General features: G+C 37.8%; 1 protein-coding gene across 1 annotated transcript in view; it reads left to right on the forward strand.

Moving 5' to 3' along the window:
* Window positions 1-16,988, forward strand: part of notch1b (notch receptor 1b) — a 45,812-nt gene that overhangs the window by 7,309 nt on the left and 21,515 nt on the right. Inside the window, exons 3-12 of the mRNA XM_026212203.1 lie at window positions 8,847-9,109; window positions 9,218-9,556; window positions 11,804-11,926; window positions 12,109-12,342; window positions 12,625-12,780; window positions 12,925-13,110; window positions 13,347-13,460; window positions 14,967-15,080; window positions 15,304-15,537; window positions 15,637-15,747. Of these exons, the coding sequence (XP_026067988.1) occupies window positions 8,847-9,109; window positions 9,218-9,556; window positions 11,804-11,926; window positions 12,109-12,342; window positions 12,625-12,780; window positions 12,925-13,110; window positions 13,347-13,460; window positions 14,967-15,080; window positions 15,304-15,537; window positions 15,637-15,747 (1,874 nt within the window). The remainder of the gene's footprint in view (window positions 1-8,846; window positions 9,110-9,217; window positions 9,557-11,803; window positions 11,927-12,108; window positions 12,343-12,624; window positions 12,781-12,924; window positions 13,111-13,346; window positions 13,461-14,966; window positions 15,081-15,303; window positions 15,538-15,636; window positions 15,748-16,988) is intronic.

The raw sequence follows: 16,988 nt of genomic DNA on the forward strand, positions 1-16,988 counted from the left end.
GCCACAGAATGAATCCCATCACTTTTAGAGGACAAAGGGATTTCTGAGAGAGGATGGTGAAGGTAGAATAACAGTATGGGGTCATTCTCTGGTCACAGAATCAAACACAAACTAGGTCTGTTTACAGAACCTGTGATTTATTTTTATGGGCTTTTTCTGTCTGAGTTAAGGATGGAAATTTGCAAATGGAGATCTGGCAAGAAATGTCAAGAAATGCACTGATGGTTTTATAGGACACAAGCAAAACAACAAAACATTTTTGTTTTGTGCAGTTGCTGTTTGGGCAAGATATTTGAGATGAGAAAGTTAAATACACTTTTTAATTATCATATTATATAGATTTGTAGATCGTTGAACAATACACTGAAATATTTTTCAGTTAATTTAAAAGGGACAGCAAGCAACACATGGACAATTTAAATTAAAATGCTCATTGTTTTTGTTCTCTTTAATGTATTTTTATCTTAGTAGGCTACCTCTTTGTGGCCTAATGCCATTTTAAGTAGCTTGATTGCTAACGTGACAAGCATCTGCCAAGTTAAAGAGCAAACTGGCAGAGTTTCCTACGGAGGTCCTCAGTGCACTCACTGTGATTCCCTAATGTGTGCTTTACTAGCAGGAGCCAAGGCTGACTAAGTGCCCCATGTATTTACCCCCTCAAAAAGTGTAACTGTTTGCCAGGACGGGCAGGTCTAGTTGACTTTCAAAGGTGGTGTGATTTTCCGCAGGGTGCCGTTAAGTGCGGCTGCCAGGCCTTTCCATTGAGGAGTGCTGTCAGGGATGGGGACACATAGTGGGGTGATTTTTTATGTAAACGGTTACATTCCAGCAAGGCCATAGACTCCACCCTCGGGCAATGCAAAAATCCTGTAAACCAGGTTCATATGCTTTGTCTCAGAAAGAGTCAAAGGTCCATGCATCATGGAATCCTACTAGACATGTCTTGGGAAATTGAACTGAAGAACAACACAAGGATTTGGGCTTTTAGTGAGCTAGTCTTGTCAGACTGCTGTGTACTTTAGAAAGTGTTCACAGTTTATTTTATGGTCCAGTTCTCGCTATTAACAAACCATTAACTATGATTTTGCCTCAATAAACTCCCAATTTGCTGCTTATTAATGGTTAATAGTAAGGTAGTTGTTAAGTTTAGATTTGGGATAGGATTAGGAACGTAGAATAAGGTCATGCAGAATAAGTGGTTTATAAGTACTAATAAACAACCTATTATGTAAATAATAGAGCTAGGTAATAGCTGAGAATTGGCCACTAAAATAAAGTGTTACCTTTTCTTCATTCCACATAATATAGGGATTGGGCTAGATAGATGTTTAGTTTGGCAACTCTTTAGATTAGGGAACACATATTCACTATTAACTAAGGGTTTTCCCTCACTTGACTCCTAAATAGCTACCTACTGAAAGGAAGTAAGGCAGTTGTTGTAGTAGTTATGTTTAGGTATTGGGTAGAGTTAAGAGATCTAGAATGCACTATATAACAGCCAGCATGCTAGTAATATGCATACTAATAAATAACCAATTAATAGTGATTTTAATCAGATTTTATCCTAAATCTGAAGTGTTACTCATAATTCTGACCAAAAATGTTTGCAGTTTTTAATTGCTGTAGTTAAGTTAATCATCTTTTCCCCAAAGATAGTAACCATTGACTCTAAATATTAAATCCGCCAATGTAAGTGTTGTTGGTTGAATAGATATGTGCTTTTACTTCTCCAAGTCATCCAAATGCTGATTTTTGTCTACCACACAATAAAACAGAAAATGGCACAGTTTCTTCAGGAAATGTACAAATCTTGTAGACTTTCACCATCCAGTTAGGCACATCAACTATAACTCCTTCAAAAACAGTTATGATTGATGATCAGCTGACTTTCTCAGACCACACTGCTAAAACTGTCTGGTCCTGCAGATTTGCTTTATTCAACATCAAGAAGATCAGGGCCTTTCTTTTGTAACATGTTTGTTCAACTCATTGTTCAAGGTCTTGTTCTGTCCTGGCTGGAGTATTGCAATGCTCTATTGGCAGGTCTTCCAGCCACTTCTATCAAACCTTTATAATTATTCCAGAATTAATATTTAATGAAACATTAATATTTAATGAGCCAAAAATAATGCACGTAACACCTCTATTTATCAATTTGCATTGGCTACCAATAGCTGCTTGCATAAACTTCAAGGCATTAATGTTTGCCTATAAAACCACCACTTGTTCTACACCCGTTTACCTAAATTCATTACTTATTTATTTGCCCTCTAGAAGCTTTGTGTGGACAGCAAATACGTATATTTTCTAACTGCTTGTTTTCTTAATGGGGTCATCAAATGCTACATTAACTTTGAACTGAAATGTGTGTTGGCAGTGTGTGAACACAACCACCCTATAATGATAAAAATCCACCCAGTGTTTTTTTTTATCTACTAAAATATTTACCCATTTCTCAAATCGAACCAATCTCAGATGCTTGTCTGTGTGATGTCACAAAAACAGGCCCCTCCTATGATAGTTGGAGGCAACAATATTAAAATTCTGGCTGATACCAATAAATATTTCTGATTATGGCTGAAAACAAATATTTCTATTTTGCATATATGAATGAAAAATAAAAGACTGTTAAGCATCACAACATTATAATGTACAGTATAAAAATTGATATTCAGGTTTTTAATTTACTAACAATTACGTTCAGTCGTGTTTTACTAGATTACCTTTAATGTTGCTGCTAACTTATGTTCACTTAATATAAAAATAAGCAAATTAAGTAAATATCCAATAACCTAATACTTATAAATTAAAATAATATATTTAATACTGTCTGATAACCAATATATTGTACCAATATTAATACTGATTTCGCATATTTCTGAGTAATTTACTGGATGTAAAATAAGTGGTAGTTTAATTTTAGCAATGTTGTTTATGTCTGACCTTCACAAAAACATTGTTTATGTAAAATACTATAAATATATATAAAAACAAGAGTGCCCAGAGTGCAGAGGGCACATGTTTGTGTTTCTGAGTTCATTCTTTTGAGTTTCTCTATGCATAATTTCATAGATATGTGGCTATATTTAACCACTGGTTCACCTACAACTCTTACACTATCTGTAGTTAAATGGCATGGTTTGATATAGTGCTCAGGTAAATTTGATTAAGTAAATGTTAAACTTTTGAAATCAGAAAAAAAAGAACCACATATTGATGAATCAATACATGAAAATTATATATCTGTGTCCTGTTATTTATCTTTTGGTATGCATTTCAGAAAAAAAAAATGGTTAGGATTCAGGTGTAATTGCAAATAGTGATTAATCATGATTAATCCACTGAAAATTCTGATTAATTTGATTAAAAATTTTAATCATTTGACAGCCCTAACATATATATATATATATTACTGACACTACAGTTCTCTTATGAACTTTTGGACTGTGGTGTATAAGTATATTTTATATATTATATAAAATATAATAATCTAAGTAGTATGCAAATAGATATTGACACAGGCCATTAAATAACCCTTAAACCCTTTGTAACTTTTAAAAGCAGGAAAGGGAGTTGTTTTCAGCAAAGGGCTGAGGTGTTTGATTAAAAAATGACCTCATCATCCAGACATACTAGGAACTGCTGAAGATGAGAGGAGAAGGTGGGAGACAGTGAAAGGCAAACGTGGAGGAGTGTGAATACAGCTCTAGCACAGCCAAGTAGGAAGGAAGTGAAGAGGTGGCTGGAAGATTAAAAAGAGAGGCCATGATGAGAACAAGAGGGATAGAGATGTGACCGCGGGATGGGATAGAAGGGAGGGGAAAGAAGAGGAGGTTTAACAGCTGAAAGCACACTCAGAGGGGTTAGAGGCACCCAGACTGCGGTCAGCTCCGCTCTGAATGGTGGCAGGAACAATGGGCCTTCTCATGGAGCCTGTCTGCTCTGCTCTGTGGTGGGCAAACCATTCAACTGCCTGCTGCCTTGGCCCTCTTATTCTCTTTGGGAAAGTGTGAGGGGAGTTTATGAGTAGGGAGTCGGGTGCACTGTGACCAGCAGCTGCCGCTCCCTCATTAGCATGCGCACCTGCTCCCTGAGGCCTTTCTGGAAGGCCGACACAGGCCCTCATAACTGCACACAGCGATGTGTTGTCTGGGTTAAATCAGCCTAATCTTTCTGTATCGGATCCCAATTCTCATTGAAGGGGTGATATCATCTTTTTTGGGTGATATAAGAGCATGATAAACTATGAAACCAACTACAACCAAATACATAACTTCCTCTCTATATTTATTACAAAAAAACATTAGAACCGAGCTGTAAAAGACTTGGAGAAAAATAACAATATCATGAGAAAACTATTAAGATATAAGTCAATATAAGTTCATTCTGCTGTTCCCGGCTGTTTGGCAACTGCTGCTCTGCATCTCCTTCTGAGAGAAGTTAGAAATGATAAAAGTTCGAAATGACAGAAGTTAGAAAGTTTATTTCTATCAGTATACCTGAAAATTTCAGTCTGACTTTCAGCAGCACATTCAACACACCCCGAATCCAACCTGTCCTCCAACCAATACGCTTGTATAGGTCGTTTGTCCAACTCCCTGAAATACGACCCATCAGAGCGTATACTACAATTACGCCCCTATCGGCAAAAGTTGTTTTCATATTAATGTTTTGTACTCTTTTATTTGCACTCTGGTTTGCGTTTCGTGTAGCTCAGTTGGTAGATTAGGGTTAGGAGATAGGTTTAAAAAGTCTACACATTGCATTTAAATAAACGTGCATTTTGATTGGTAATGACGTTATACGTCATTTCATGACAACAGACGCAATACGATACTTTCATTATATTTATGCCTGTTAGAGGGCGCTTAACTTTAAAACGTAAATATAGGTCGTAATAAGGTGCTTGCAAAAATGACCTATATGGTCATATTTTGTTGGAGGACAAAATAAGGCTGGGGACGTCAAACGCAATCGGATTCCAAAAATTAAGTACTTGTTATGGGTTACATTACATTGTAAAATACTTCTAATTATATTACAGTTACTATTTATAGATTACATAGTTACATATTATTCATATATTATTTTACTCTAAAATATTCTCTTGAAAAGTAAATATTTCAGTAATTTAACAACACATTTGCATGTTTACATTAATCTAATATCAGTTTACGGTCATGCAGCTCAACAAGTAAAATATTTCTGTTTATAATGTTCAAGTATTGTTTTTATTTTAAAAGTATTTACTTTTTAAGTTTGCATTTTTATGATTTTTTTTTCATGTGCTTTTCATTTACCCACAAACCCCAAACTTTTTTTTTTTTTTTTTCAATAATCTGTCTAATTTAGATGACATCAAAAAACTGACTATTTAAATACTCAGAATTAGGTGGAAATAAAAAATATGCAGGTTTCTGGTGCAAAACAATTAATAAATGGACTCCTGTCAAGAGAATTAAACAATAAAAATGTAAGCTACGACCCTTTAAATAGAAATGGATTTGAATTCATAAGCATTTGTGGCTGTTCCACAGGCTGGAAGCCTTCTCTTCTATGTAATTGTTTTACAATGTCTAGCTTGATGACACTTACATAACTTCAGAGTTTGTCGCTGTGCTAGTGATGCATAAGATGTTTGTGTAATAATCACAAAAACCTAAATGAACCTGCAGAAATGTGCCAGGGTGGCCATAGGACAATGGGAGGAAAGGTAGCATTGTGGGCAGCAGTGCGGTTCCCACCGTGCACTTAATGGTTTTGTCGTGCCTGGCTCTCAGTCCCCTGTGTTTTCTTTTCTTGGTTGAAGTTATTGGCCATCATAATCCTGGGAGAGACACAGTAAAAACATCCAACCCACTGAGGGGGGCCCTGTTTGGATCAGAGAACAGTGCACTGGGAATGTGTTGAGATATTCCGGCTGCCCCCCGAGGCCAAAAACATGGCTTCGGTATTCCAGAGGCTCTGGATGGCTTTAGCTTTTTGCAAAAGGTTATTTCAGCATAGTCATGTCGAGGGAGGGCCCCTTTTGTGTCGCTGAGTAAAATCGGCAAAAGATTACTTTCAAGCCAACCCAGGAAAAACCTGTTATGAAGTCTGTATGGCTCTTTTACAAAGTTTCTGCTATGCCATCTCTGTATTCCCAAGGTCCTGATTGATGCTGCGGAGTTCTGTACTGTAGAAGAATAGCAGGCATTGAGGTGGAGGAAGACAGCTTTGAAGTCCTGATAATGTTAGGCCTGGGTTCAAAGACCCTTGTATAGACACTGCCTTGTCTTTGGAGTGAATGAATTCAGATTCATTCAGAAAGGCTGAGGTGCTTGTTTTTTTCCCCTAAGAGCCGCTGATGGATGGCTGACTTTCAAAAATCTGTTTGAAACAGGATTAAACCTGTGAAGCACAACCTCAATCTGTGAGAAATCTTAAACATTAAAAAAGCACCACCAGCTATCACTATTAACTAGTTGCTTATTAGCATACCTATTATTAACATATTGGCTTTTTATTAGTACTAATAAAGCACATATGAACATTCTACTGTACATCCCTGATCCTACCCAATACCTAAACTTAACAACTTCCTTACTAACTATGATTAAGCAGCAAATTAGAAGTTTACTGAGGTAAAAGTCATAGTTATTGGTTTGTTCATAGTGAGAATTGGACCTTAAAATAAAGTGAGACCGCACAATCTTTTTACATTTTGTATTTCTTACCCTTTTGGCTTTGCTGTGTATGTTTGGATTTCTCAGGCATACGTTACATGTTAGCATGCATGATGTTAAAATTATGGCCGATACATATAAGGTGATAATTATTTAAATTTTATGTCTGATAATGATAACTGATAAATGGCCAATATTAAAGGGACACTAAGTAGGAATTACTCCCATCTAGTGGTGAAATTGTATTTTGCATTCAAACTAATTTTGCTCTCCAGCGCCTCGCTTTTTCAAATGCGCGTTGCATCTACGGTAGGCGATATGTACCAAAAAGCTTTGACGGGATGTCTTCTAATAGCACTTCGTCGAGTTTTCCTTCAGGTGAACAGGTGTGTTATTTCAAACAAACTGCAACATGACAACTAACAAACGAATGTTACAGTATGAATTACTGACTGTGGAAAACATGAAATATTGTAATTAGTAGTTATGTCTTCTTTATTCGTTATATTTTCTGAATAATGTGCATTGTTAGATATAAAAAAATATTATAATATAGATTGTAACACTGACTTACCTGTCGAGAAGAAAACTGGCCACTTCAGCGTCTCTTTTGAAATCTTTATCCAGCATTAGCTCTTTCCACCTAGAAAAAGCTTCCCCGACATTAACTCTTGTTTTCTGTAATCTACGGTCACGTTTCCTTTTACGTTCTATTTTTGACTGTTTTGGCGACGATGTTTTCTTCTCCTGTGGCGCGGCATATGTATGGTCCATAATAAGAATGCAATCCAGACTTTTAAACTTGCCGGTGCAGTTTCAAGCGCCTCTCACTGCTCTGCACCTGCGTTTCTGGCTCTGACCGAAAACGCGCTGTGGAAACGCGTTGGCTTAGTACTTTTTGTCCCTCTCTGCTATTATAGTTTTGCAAGATGGCAGAACTACATGGAAGCCTCCGTCGACCTACCCGTCCCATGTATATAAAGATAATAAATTCTTCATTTACGAGGATTAGTTTAAACATTGGCATAGGTATTTGTACACCATTGAGGGCATATTTATGAATAAAAATATTGATTTTAGATAATAAAATACCTAAAAAGTTACTTATTGTCCCTTTAAAATTGCATACTTGTTTATCTAAATAATTGATAAAGAAAATACTAAATACTAACATCAATCATTGCAGAAATAGTGCAGAGTCAGCAAAGTTATACTTATATCACACTCTCTCTCTCTCTCTCACACACACACACACACATACATACAGTATATATATATATATATATATATATATATATAAATAGAGAGAGAGAGAGAGAGAGAGAGAGAGAGAGAGAACTGTAATAGATAACTGATATGTTACCTATATTACATATTCATAATTATATGATGGCTTAGTTATAGATAATAATAATTTTGCTATAGTTGTAAACCTATAAAGCCAGTGAGGTCATCATACAGAACCCGTTTTTGCATTTCACTGTGCTGCTGATCCATTGTTTCTCCATGTAAACATGCTCTGTATTGATATGTTTGACTGTTAAATTTGTGACAGTAACTCGCACGTGACAGCTAAGTTAACAGTGCTCAAGGTAAAATAAGTTAAACTTTAAAAATGTGTCCCAAGACCTTGTTTACCCATTCCATTATACTCGATTATCCTGAGCAAGTCCCGTTCAGTGCTGCTGCCAGATGATTACATGTTAGTATGCATGATGTTAAAATCATGCGCCGGTCTATGTGTGCGGCGGGGGGCGTTTTTTTTTTTTATAGGATAAATGCCTATATAAGGAGTTCCACCCTCATCTATGTCATCAAAAGCCACGATCGAAAAAATTTCTCCAAAACTTTTATGAACCCGTAATTAAGATTTTTTTGTCACAGAAATACTCATGTGTCCAAATTGAATTTTGTCCATGCTTAGCATGAGAATCCAACTATTTAACACTGTAAACTCTGAATGCATGAAACAGCATTGTACCCCCCCCCCCATTAAGAGAAGTTGAAAACTTAATTATAATGCAGTGGTTTCATTACAGTCCAGTTACATCGATTTATACTGACATTTTATCCATTGCTAGGCTAATGCCATTGAAAGTGGCTAACTATGAAGTATAAATCGTATACTGAGTGCAGTATATACAGTATTAATTCTCCCTGTGCTTGCTTTCCACTCTACAGGTGCCCCGAGCCGTTTGCCGGCACAGCGTGCCAGTTCCGTAACCCTTGCTTCCAGTCCCCGTGCAGAAATGGCGGTGTGTGCAATTTGATTACTTCTGTCAATAAGGTGGACTTCGTATGCAACTGCAGCCTGGGTTACACGGACCGACTGTGTCTCACTCCCACCAATAATGTGTGCCTTAGCTCTCCTTGTCGAAACGGAGGCACATGTGAACTCACCAGTATCCACAGTTACAAGTGTAAATGCCCACCAGGCTGGTCAGGTAAGACCACAATCCAGTTTGAAACTCTGTATATGAGGAGTATGAACTAACATCTCAAATCTAGACAGTGTTGAGCATATCCTGATCGTAAACATTCTTTATCACTAGGTAAGAACTGCCATCAAGCTGATCCTTGTGCCTCAAATCCATGTGCCAACGGCGGTAAGTGTAGTCCCTTTGATTCCGACTACATCTGCCACTGCACGCCCTTCTTCTCTGGCCAAACCTGCAAACAAGATGTCAACGAGTGTGCCCAGAGTCCCTCTCCTTGCAAGAACGGTGGCGTGTGTGAGAATGAGGTGGGCTCATATCGCTGCAACTGCCCTGCGGAGTACACTGGGAGACAATGCGAGACCCTCTATCAGCCCTGTAACCCTTCACCATGCAACCACGGAGGCACCTGCGTCCAGAAGGGAGAGACGAGCTATGAGTGCTCCTGTTTGCCAGGTAGGCATCCTTAACCTTTTAAGCTGCACGAGGACTCTTATTTTAATTAATTATTTCATCTTATTCTTTTCAATAGTAAATGCTCTGAAATCATTTAATTCAAATGAAAAAAAAACTGTAAAAAACAATTACAGAATTATTAATAAAATCACAAATACGTAGTTAAATAGTTCATCGATTGAAATGGAGAGATTGAACTGATTTTTGGAAATGAAAAAAAAAACTACCAAATTTAAAACAGTTTGGATCGAGAGAAAAAGTAGTCATGAAAAACGTTCAGATCAACTCAATATTCACAATGTTGCCATAATTTAGCCAGCTAAATCACCATGAATATGTGGATATTTGATATATTGCCTAGGTCTGAAGCTTATGTGATTATGTACTTTTCTGACTTGTTCGAACATATACCCATTCCTAGCTTAAGAGCTGTTTAGCAAGCTAATATTCAAAGACTTGTCTTAAATACCCCTCATGATTACGGGGTCTATGACTCTTTTTAATCATGATGAGGGCCTTAACTGACATTAGTTACGTAACAAATGAGTTCATTAAATGAGGGATCAATGGCAGCCTCTTAACTTTGATCACTAAGAGGAAATCCACTCAGCTTATTTTGACTCACAAGTGTCCTGTTGACGACATCGGTTCCAGCAGTAAGACAAATGATACCGGCCCTCTATCTGGGTCAACACTGAATTTAGAGATTTCAGATGAGCTCAGTGAGTTTGCAATAACAATGCAGTATCAGTGTTTCCCACAATTTTGGAACATGGGATAGGCTACCTCTCCCAGAATGCCCTTCTCACTTGTCACCTCATTTAATCCCAGCCTAGTCATAGAATCTATGCTCCCGCTGCAGCTCTGTTTGGATGTGTGTGTGTGTGCGTGTGTGTGTGAACAGACCGGCAGGAAAATATTTGCGCTTATCATGAGGAAATGTCTGAGCGACAACATCCTTATGCTGGTGTCCCTGGGTTAGAGTCAGTGTTGGGAGAATGAGAATGCATGTGTGTGTGTGTGTGTGTGTGTGTTTGTGTCTGTGTGTTCGCCTCCCATCACTATTCCTTTGACCCAAGTGGATCTCATTTCATGCCAGACAACATAATCTAAACCTCTGCATTGAGGAAACATCACTAAAGTTGTTATTCCATGCATTCATGGACTTTGAAGGAAGAATAAATAATATATGATGTGATCAGTTATGAAATATACCATAACTGCACTTTTTTGACTTAAATTGTAGGAAATTGTGGTTAGAGTCAGTAGAGTCGTTGTCGTTGGTGCCCCAACAGAATCCTGGTACTGCCAGAATTCTCAGAAAAGGAAGACTGTTGACCGCAACAAAAATAACGACTTTTTTCAGATGTTTCACAACATTTTATCCCTCTGTTTATACCAGGAAACAATTGAATTTGCATGTTTGTGTTAAAGGATCTGTGCTGTGCAATCTGATATAAATATTTAGTTCTTTGTGAAGAAACATGAATTATGTCAGCAAACAGTTGCTCAAATATTTATCCGTGGCTAGAAAAGTGCAGATTTTTTTTTTATTTCACACTGCTCAAAAGATACAGGATATGTTTATGATTTTTAGATGAACAGCTAAATAAATACATTGGACAGGTACACTGCAGTTCAAAGTTTAAAATCATGAAGATTTTCGGATATGTTTTTGAAAGCAAGGCTTTATTTATTTGACCTAATATGGAGCAAAAATAATATTGTGAAATATTGTTACAATTTAAAATAACTGTTTTCTTTTTTCAAAAAATTTTAAAATGTTTTGTCAAGGCTGAATTTTAAGCATTTATAACACAGTCTTCGGTTGTCACATGACCCTTAGAAATTATTCTATTATGCTGTTTTGGTGCTTTTCTTATCATCAATGTTATCAACAGTTGTGCTGCTTAATATTTTTGGGAGTGTGAGCCATTCCTTTCAGTATTCTTTATTCAATTTTGAATTCGATTTGAATAGAAAGAAACAGCATTTATTTGAAATAGAAATCTTTTGTAACAAGTCTTTACTGTCACTTTTTGAATTTAATGTGTTCCTCCTGAATAAAAGTGAAATAAATAAATAAATAAATTATAAAATTGCCCCAAACTTCTGAATAATACTGTATATAGTTCAGTTTATAGGAGTGTAACCTTGAACGGCTCTGTCTGAAATGGCTATGTGAACAATCTTGTCAGTTCTGACTTTTAAAACTAGACTTTTAAGAATTTTTACATTTATTTTCAGGCTTCAGTGGTCAGAACTGCGAAGAGAACATTGATGACTGTCCAGACCATCGTTGCCTTAATGGAGGAACCTGTGTGGATGGAGTGAACACCTACAATTGTCAATGCAAGCCAGAGTGGACAGGTACCAACTGCCTACTCAACCCCAACATTTTACTTACAGATACAAAAAACAAAACAAAACTGATTCAGTAAGACTAACTAGACTTCAATGGTAAAAAAAAATATATATGTTTTTGGCATTTCATCTGTGTCTGGAAAATGAATGTGGTGAAATAAATGCTTATATGTATATTAATTCCTCAGGTCAGTTCTGTACTGAAGACGTCAATGAGTGTGACTTGATGCCCAATTCCTGCCAGAATGGTGGTACATGCTTGAACACCCAGGGTGGATACAACTGTGTGTGTGTAAATGGCTGGACAGGGGGCGACTGCAGCGAAAACATTGATGACTGCGCAGATGCAGCCTGCCACGCAGGAGCCACATGCCATGATCGCGTGGCATCCTTCCTCTGTGAATGTCCTCATGGGCGCACAGGTGTGCAACTTTTTTTCTTCTCGTGAATCATGCATCGTGGTTTGAAACCCTCATTTTGTTATGTGAGCGTTAGTTGTGAGTTTTGAGCAAAATTAAGAGAAAAATCTCCCATTTTCTACTAGATTTTTTAAGAGTACACTTAAGTACAACTAAGTGACTTAAAACAAGTTTCATAGGGTCTATAAAATCTGCCATACTGTTTAAAAAAAGAGATGTTCAATAAGGTTTAGTTTTATATATTCCTGCACAAGTTCATTCTCATTGTGTGTCTCTGTGTTTTAGGTCTGCTGTGTCACCTGAATGATGCTTGTATTAGTAACCCATGCCAGAAAGGCTCCAACTGTGACACCAATCCAGTCAATGGCAAGGCCATCTGTACCTGTCCTCTGGGTTACGTTGGCCCATCCTGTGACCAAGACGTTGACGAATGTTCGCTGGGTAAAGAATGGCTGTATTGTATTGAATACATAAATAAATACTGATGATGCTTGATAAAAATACAAATCATGTTTAAAAAGGTAGCTATTACAATGGACTATTTTAATTGTTAATGTTTAAAGGGTGTTTTTTGTCCCCTTTTAGGTGCAAACCCTTGCGAACATGCTGGAAAGTGTATAAACACGAAAGGTTCCTTCCAGTGTAAATGTCTGCGGGGATATTTGGGAGCTCGGTGTGAACTGGACATAAACGAATGCATGTCCAACCCATGCCATAATGACGCTACCTGTTTGGATCAAATCGGAGGCTTCCATTGCATCTGTATGCCAGGTAAATGGTTTTATGGTTTAAATGCTCTCTATATAATACCCCCACACTGGTGATGTCATTACCTCACATGACAAATCTGTGATCCAATAAATTGCTTCTTTTGGCAGTAACACAAATTATACTGATGCCTGACTACATGCAATTAATATATTCTGTTTATTACACACAAAAGAAGCACTAAAAGCATTGTTAAGACTTGCTAAGTCTGGAGCTTACTCCCCTCTGTTAATTGGCAGGGTACGAGGGACTCTTCTGTCAGATCAATACGGATGAGTGCGCCAGCATGCCCTGCCTCAACAATGGGAAGTGCATCGACAAGATCAACAACTACCAATGCGAGTGCCCCACAGGTGAGCGTGCAGGGGTCAATCACCTCCCAGGACAGAACAGAGTGAAGAACACTAATCCCTGCCCGGAGGCGGGCTTACACAGCCCCGGCTAAAATGCTTCAAATAATCCAGATGAAAGCTTCTGGAAAGTTACAATTTCAGACAGTTTTTGCTTGAGTAAGATGATGCATATCATTTATGCACAGCAAAAACTTATTATTATTTTTATCCAATGTTTTTTTTTCTCTAGTGCACTAATATTTCTTTTTTTTTTTGTAAGAATACTTTTTGCCCCGACTTTGATCCTTTGTCCAGTTCCAATGACGTGAAACAAATTTTGCTGAAAATGTAGGTTTGTGAGAGGCTCTTCTTGTTGTAAACCAGCACATAAGGATGCAGAGGAATACATGCATAAATGAAATAGGGTAGAGCGGGGGTACAATATTCGGCATGATGAGGTTGTGTAAGCAGAGGGGCCTACGGGGACCCCCAAGAGTGGTGTAAAGAGTTTTGGGAGATAATTCGCTGAAGAAGTGGAAGCTAGGCCCCTTCACTGTTTCAGATGGAAATCAGAGCTCCTTTTCAGCATGCGGCGCAGGGATCCTTTTCAGTAGTGTACACATTGAAACCATAGGAACCACAATGGGCACTTTTTAAAATGTGGCATTTTAGAGACTCTGAAGGAATTCCTCTTCTGAAGACGCATGGGACACTCCTTGATTAACGATGCCAGGGGGTCTGAGGGAATGGCAGAAGCAAATTTGGAATTTGTTATCAGGATTATCTCTGTAATAATACAAGATGTGAAATTTATTTTCTAAGTGATCAGACTTGATGATAGAAAGGACAGAAAAATCCCATAGATTTAGACTGAAGCCATATCTAGAGAACAGAATGTCAAAGAGTCTGAAGGTATGCTACAAAGACTAACACACAGCACTGCAGGAACTGCATACCAACAATTTTGTTTTAGTGTTGCTTTTACTAGGATAAATGTCCCATAATTCTCCACACTGATGGATTTGTAGCCCTTAATGGGTTCAGACTGTATATTTGAACAGCAGACGTCTTTAGCGAAGGATTAAAATAACTGAGGGAGAAAGCACAAATGTTGGGGGTTGCTGAATAACATGAGGTCAGGGGTTGCGTGGGGCTCTTTTGGTGAGACAGACTCAGAGAGGGGGGCAAAGGCTGGATGGGAGAATGCACATTGTGATGGAAAACTTCTACGGGACAAAGGAAGAAACCGCCATGGCTTGACGTGCCTCTGAATAGACAGTTCCTCTTTGTCTGGTGCCCTTGGTCAGGAGGCCTTGGAAGGTTTTTACCGCCATTTTACACCCTTCTCCCCCTCTCACTGTGATGGTTGGTTGAAAAGCAGCTTGAAAACCTGAGAGCTTGTAGCCGAGTATTAATGAATGCTGACCATGTTGCATAGACGGGTGTGGAGGAATGAAGCGGGTGCAAACCGGAGGAATCTTTGTATTGACCCCCCTCCCCTTCCCTTCCCTCTCGTCTCCTTCTCAGGATTCTCTGGGAGTCAGTGCCAGTTCGACATCGATGAGTGCGCTAGCACCCCCTGTAAAAATGGGGCCAAGTGTATCGATGGGCCCAACATGTACACCTGCCAGTGCGCTGAAGGTATGAAGACGCCGTCTGCTTGGTTCAACTTTTACAAAAAGTCATAAAAAATACATAAAACATGATATTTCTGTCGTGATTATACATTTTTTACAGCTCTAAAATATTTATTTTGCTAGAAATTTCTCTCTGAGTCATGGAAAAACATGGAAATTCCAGGGCATACATGTGAGGAAATGTGTGTCATAATAAATATAATGAATGAATCTGTTTTCCTTTTTAGGATACACAGGGCAGCATTGTGAAACAGACGTAGATGAGTGTCTATCCAACCCGTGTCACTACGGCACTTGTAAAGATGGCCTGGCGTCCTTCACCTGTATGTGCCGTGCTGGTTTTACAGGCCGTCTGTGTGAGATCAACATTAATGAGTGTCTCAGTCAGCCGTGCCTGAATGGAGGCACCTGCCAGGACCGTGAGAATGCCTACTTATGCATCTGCCCTAAAGGAACCGCAGGTGCCACTTTTACTGTAATGGTCCAAAATCTGAACCGCTTGCTAATAGAATGCAAAAGCCTGCAAAAGCTCTATTCTAAGTTCTATTTTGTGTTAACAGGTGCTAACTGTGAGGTTAACCTAGACGACTGTCAAAGCAATCCCTGTGATTTTGGAAGATGCATTGACAAGATAAATGGTTACGAGTGTTCCTGTGAACCGGGATACACAGGTGAGTGGATCTTAGATTGTGTGCTTCATAGGTCGATAAATAGCAAATGCTCTGAAATATAAAATAGTCTCATTCATTTGAAATGAGAATTCAACTGGATAGTTTGCACAGCAAAGAAAATTTGGTCATGATTTCATCACCCTCTTGTCATTCCAAACCCATATGATGTTAAGTTTTCAAGATCTTAACAAGACAAAAATCTTTACAAATATATTTTCCATACAAAACAGTTAACAGTTTCCATGAGCTGTCAAGCTTCAAAAAAATCCATAAGAACTATAAAAAGTGATAAATTTTTTTTTAATTTGCATCATTATTTATTGATAATATTTTTTTGTGTGTGTTCTGTGTATGTGGGTTTTCTACCTTAGTAGCAATCGATTACAGGTACACACTTTACAGTTAAATAAAGAGTTAAATGTGTAAAACTGCTAATTATAATGTTAATTTTTACTACTAAGAGAGAAAAAAATGAGGAAAAACCTTTTCTTATATACTGCAAAATACATCAATTGTGCCTATTATTTTATTTTATTTTTATATCAGTTAATCACAAACCCCAACCCGCAAGTTATTTTTTATAGATAATCTCAGTCACCCGTAGAAGAAAAGCTCAGAATTTATGGATTCAGGTAAGATTTCAGAAAAGTCACATACGGATCTGATCGGGACAGTCATGATGTCTATCAGGATTTGCTACCAACTCTACACTATGTACTGCGCTTAACTGGTTTAGCCACTAAAATAAGTGTCCTGAGTAATTCTCTAGACTTTGTAAGTAAAATTGTCTGGTCATGGTTTTGGAGAGTGGTTGTGTGGTCTAGAATGAAGTGAATAGGTTAGCAAATGGAGAGGTGTTCTAAAGTTATTTGTACTCAATTTCATCTACTCCTACGTGTATCCTCTAGTATTTCATAAGAGATCTAAACAATGTCTCAGACTGTGCTCTGATTTGCCAATATGAACTCAAACATAATTTTTTTCCAGAGACTAAACTTACCACATTTACTGTGTAGCTCTTACTGCATGTCAACAAGTCTTATTTTTTTATATTTAACAGAGTCATCCGGGACAAAGTTGATACTTAAATGAAACTTACTCCACTAGGTCATTTAAGTACTGCGTTTGTGGTTTTATCAAGGCAGTCTAGGTGGTATATTGAGTCCAGGTCTTTATCAATGTAGAAGAGATGGGGAGTCAACAAAGAGTTCAGCAGGTGAGACAGGCAACAAAGCAGGGTG

The sequence above is a fragment of the Carassius auratus genome, chromosome 30 (genome assembly GCF_003368295.1).
Source record: "Carassius auratus strain Wakin chromosome 30, ASM336829v1, whole genome shotgun sequence".
NCBI lineage: Eukaryota > Metazoa > Chordata > Actinopteri > Cypriniformes > Cyprinidae > Carassius > Carassius auratus.